Source organism: Babylonia areolata, chromosome 11, assembly GCF_041734735.1.
Source record: "Babylonia areolata isolate BAREFJ2019XMU chromosome 11, ASM4173473v1, whole genome shotgun sequence".
In the NCBI taxonomy this organism is placed as follows: domain Eukaryota; kingdom Metazoa; phylum Mollusca; class Gastropoda; order Neogastropoda; family Buccinidae; genus Babylonia; species Babylonia areolata.
This window is the reverse complement of record NC_134886.1, coordinates 22,932,959-22,937,958: the sequence shown is the minus strand read 5'-3', so window position 1 is coordinate 22,937,958 and position 5,000 is coordinate 22,932,959. Positions and strand designations below refer to the sequence as shown.

The 5,000-nt window shown below is 44.7% G+C and overlaps 1 protein-coding gene across 3 annotated transcripts in view; it reads right to left on the bottom strand.

The window, feature by feature from the left end:
* The window catches only part of LOC143287602 (neprilysin-2-like), a 237,601-nt gene that overhangs the window by 163,740 nt on the left and 68,861 nt on the right, over positions 1 to 5,000 (bottom strand). For all 3 annotated transcript variants that reach the window (XR_013055981.1, XM_076595714.1, XM_076595715.1), the window contains 2 exons: positions 4,793 to 4,978; positions 3,960 to 4,040 (listed from right to left, as the gene is read on the bottom strand). Coding sequence is in view for 2 of the 3 variants with exons in the window: in XM_076595714.1 (XP_076451829.1) it covers positions 3,960 to 4,040; positions 4,793 to 4,978 (267 nt within the window). In the remaining variant the exon portion in view is untranslated. The remainder of the gene's footprint in view (positions 1 to 3,959; positions 4,041 to 4,792; positions 4,979 to 5,000) is intronic.

Below are 5,000 nucleotides of genomic sequence, written 5' to 3'. Positions count from 1 at the left end.
CAACATTAGCAAAGGTATATCAAAACCTGTGAATATTCGAAATCTTACAGGACCAGATGAGACATCCTATGCAAGAAAATAAAGATAGTTGCAAGAACTGATGTTTCTGCCAACAAATCAACTTGATCTGCAGTGCAATGGGTTCTCTCTAGTGTGTAGATGTTTTTCACAGACCACAGCAAGGACATAAAACTCAACAACTTCCTGCCCTATACTAAGATCGCTTTGAGTCCACACATCAAAGGAGACTTCACATCCAATGGCCATACTGATGACAATAATCGCTCAGCAGCAAAGTAAGTCTGAGTGCAGCGTCTCCTTTTGTAGAAAAGACCACCACGATATCGAATTCTTTTTTGATCATGCATCAAATGTTCAGGAAGGCTGCATGAGGCAGAATATGTCTTTCTAATACTTCAAATCAAATCATGTTGTTTATAGTCCTGCTGACCACAAAAGGTGCCATTTCAGGGATATTTTAATAAGATAAATAAATAAATAGAAAAAATGATAATAATGATGATAACTGATAAGAGGATTAACCTTACGTTCTGGCATTTGTATTGTCATAAATTCTGCAATGTTATGCGTAATTCTGCGACTCATATACACATCACACCATTAACATTTTGGGATCTCAGTGTTCGTCAGATAAGGATACTTTCTGTTGGTCCTGCTCTCTTTCCTTCATGAGGTTTCGGTCCTTAACCTCGGTATGTTGTTTGCGGGACTTTAAAACGGCTGTTGCGAACAAAAACTAAAATAACAGAGATAAGTTGGACTCGTCTCTGAACCTACAGACACTGACCAGCTTCACAAAAAAAGCTACCATACACAACATGAAACTCTTCTGTCCATTAACCAGCAGAATGTGTGCTGGAGTTAACAGCCATCAAAGTCAGCATGTACAAAATTCGTTCCTATCATGATCAGCATGCTATGGGTGGAGGAGGTAGGAGACGGTGGTTAAAGTTGCAGAGGAATGCAGACGGTCGTCTACACACCTACGTGGCTGTGTGTCGAGTGCTCTGTCAGTCTCTCAGATGCTGTGCCTCCACTGCTGCCACTGCTGTATGTATAAGTAATAAATTCCCGCTGCGTCTGTTGTACATATAAATACAATCCCACCACCCTGCTGTATGTATAAACACATTTCCACCACGCCTGTTGTACATATAAATACGCTCCCACGCGATTGCTGCTCTGTGTATAAATGCATTCCATGTTGTTGTTTTTTTCGCGAAACTGGACTGGCAAGCAAGAAAACTTTGTCTGCCTTTTATTGTGGAAGAACAATGATCGTGTACGTGGGGAAGAACAATGGTTACTGTGTGTATAATCAGAGCCTGACTGAAGGTAACCTTGGATAAATTGAGATTTGTTTCTGTGCATCGCCTCTCTCTCTCTTCTCTCTCTCTCTCTCTCTCTGTCTGTTTGACTGTCTGTTGGTCTGTCTTTCTGCCAGTCTCTATGCCTGGCAATCTGTCCTTGTATCCGTGTGTGCATGTGAGTGAGTGATTGTGTGTGTGTGTGTGTGTGTGTGTGTGTGTGTGTGTGTGTGTGTGCAAAATTTAGGACAGTGTGCAGAAAATGCTGATTGTGTAAAAGCTTGGCATCGTTTTCAAATGGACTCTCTCTCTCTCTCTCTCTGTCTCTCTCTCTCTCCTTTTCATTTGTATGGGAAAAAAGATATCAAGTGGAAGCTACATGCTACATAATCATGTCTACAAACAAACCCATCAGATCACAGACAACTAAAAGAAAGAGAAGAGAGAGGGGGACTTTATGGGTCACACGTGTAATGTACCCCCATGAGGAAATGATAATTATTTTCAACACACACACACACACACACACACACACACACACACACACCGTTGCACATGGCACACAAAACAGCGGAATGTACGTATATCGGGAGTACAAACCAATCATAGACAACCCACGGCACAAAACATGGTTCCTATCACCATCATGTGCTATGGGTGGGGAAGGCAACACTGAGTGGAAACCAACCGCTGAGGAATGCTGAGACGATCGTCAACACGCACATACATACATGTCTGGGCGTGAAGTGCCTCCGCTGCTGCTGTATGTATAGAGATACATTCCCGCCACGCCTGCTGTGTGTATATAGAGACACATTCCCGCCACGCCTGCTGTGTGTATAGATATACATTCTATTGTTTTCCTGACACAGGGACTGCCTGAGAAGAGGTGTCTGTCTGTCTGCCTAGTCTGCCGGAAGATAAGGAAAATAAGGACCGTGTACAGAGGAAAGGAAAGAATGTTCATGACTGCTGTTCGTATAGTCACGCAGCCTGACTGAAAATAGCCTTGGGCAGAGACAGGGTTGCTGTGTGTATAGCCAAGGATGAGGGGATAATGTTATGTGACGTTCTTTCACATTCAGTGATAAGATTGTTCGATGGGTTGGCTTGTGTGTGTGTGTGTGTGTGTGTGTGTGTGTAAAACGAAGCCCGGATGTTCTTTTTCTGAGAAGCCTACGACTGGATCTTGTGCACAGATGGCTGGTTGTTTAATTAAATGCTTGGCATTGTTACACTGAGGAGACTCGTATTTTCATTTCCGTTGTCTGTGTGTCTAATCTACTGAGGCCTAGCTACCTTATGGTGCAACACGCATGGTATGCTGGTTTCAGTTAGTTCTTGATAAACCTCTCTGGGTCTTTTGTCCCTTTCTGTCTGTCTGTCTGTCTCTCTCTCTCTCATGCAATAACATATATAATGTAGTATTGTGTAGTGTAGACCCTGTTTCAGGGCGGGGACTGGATGAAAAAAGCGCGCTTTTTCTATCTATTATCCTCGATAATTAAAAAAAAATTGTCTTGTCTTCTCTCTCTCTCTCTCTCTCTCTCTCTCTCTCTCTCTCTCTCTCTCTCAGTCATACACGTAACTGAACCTGAAACGGAGACGATGTTGCCTTTCTATACTGGTCCCAGTCTGTGTGGTCTGTTAAGATATGGGAGAGGGTGTGTGTCGAATGATATTACCTTGAGGGGTGCAAAAATCTTTCCGTGCTTTTTCGAACTGTTTCTGTTTCCAGTGTTTCTGGCCCCAGTTTCACCTAGTTTCTCTCGGTTTATCTCTGTCTGTCTGTTTTTCTCTCTCTCTTTCTTTCTTTCTCTCTCTTTCTTTCTTTCTCAGTCTCTGTCTCTCCCTCCCCCTCTCTCCCCCACAAGGACAGATTGGAAGAATAGGCAATGCCTAAAATCTTAATCCTTGAATAAAAACGTTTTGAGTTCTGAGTTCTCCCTCTCATTCTCTCCCCCCTCTCTCCTCTCCCTTCTTCACGGCTCTCTCTCTTCCCCTATCTCTATCTGTCCCTCTCTCTCTCCCCCCCTCTCTCTCTCCCTCTCTCTCTTCCCCCCTCTCTCCTTCTCTCTCTCTTTCCCCCCCTCTCTCTCCTTATCTCTGTCCCTCTCTCTCTCTTCCCCCTCTCTCTCTTCCCCTATCTCAATCTGTCCCCCTCTCTTTCTCCTTCTCTTTCTCCTTCTCTCTCTCCCCCTCTCAGTCTCTCTTCAATCTGTCTGTCTGTCTCTCTGCCAAGTATCAAAATTTATTTTCCATGCGATCAAAAGGAGAAACCATCTACTCAGACCTAATCAAGTAAAAATCAATCAGGCCCATGAACAGTATGATATTATGCGATGCTGTTCAAGTGTTATATAATATCCCTTCCCATGCCCACCCCCAGTCACCTGGTTTTGAATTGTGGTCCATGGCCAAAGTTCATTAAAACGTTTCGTTCGTTCGTTCGTTCGTTCGTTCTCTCTCTCTCTCTCTCTTTGAGCCCCATCCACATGTAATATGCGGCTTCTGTTCAAACGTGTGTGTGTGTGTGTGTGTGTGTGTGTGTGTGTGTGTGTGTGTGTGTGTTTATTCTATTCTATTCTATTATGTAACATCAGCCTGCTGTCAACAGGTAGGTATACTTACCTCAGGGTATTTATCTTCCAGATCATCGATGGAAGTCACTTCGAACAAAGAGTTCTCCCTCTGCTCCTTGGTCATTGAGATCTGTACACACACACACAACACACACACACACACATACACACACACACACACACACACACACACACACACACACACACACACAAAACACACACACACACACACACACAAAAACACACACACACACACACACAACACATGACTACGTCACTGTCTGCTGTTCTGTGCTCGGTTACAGTCAACACTGCCCTCCCCCACCCTCCCCCCACTCCTCACACACACCCGCAAATAAAGAAAGAACGAAATAAAGATCTATCGAGATAGATAGATAGATAGACAGATACTGACTGATCGGCACAGGATAGATTGATAGCTTCAGGATAGACAGATAGATAGGTAGATAGACAGACAGATAGAAAAAAAATCAGATAAAAACAACAACAAAAAACAGAAAACCACTCAACCACTCAGTCACCAAGAACTATCCCCGACTTAACCCTACCAACTCACCCAGCCAGAATAAAGAAGAAGGAGGAGGAGAAGGAGGAGGAGAAGAAGAAGGAGAAGAAGAAGTAGAAGAAGGAGAAGGAGGAGGAGAAGGAGGAGGAGGAGAAGAAGGAGAAGAAGAAGAAGGAGGAGGAGGAGGAGAAGAAGAAGAAGAAGAAGGAGGAGGAGGAAGAGGAGGAGAAGAAGAAGAAGAAGGAGGAGGAGGAGGAGGAGAAGAAGAAGAAGAAGAAGAAGAAGAAGAAGGAGGAGGAGGAGGAGAAGAAGAAGAAGAACAACAACAACAACAACACACGTTCCACAGGACTCACATTGGCCAGCTGGACCTCAAAGTCCACGACGTCCTTGGCGTCGGTCTTGGCGTCCTCCTGGTCAGCACCCAGCTCCACCAGCATCTTCTGCAGCATGGTCTGGTAGGCCTGCAGCTCCTTGCCGTTCCGCTTCTTGACGTACGCCTCCCGGCTAGCGTTCTGCATCCCCAGCTGTCCCTCACCGATCTGCACACGTGTGGGTGAGGTG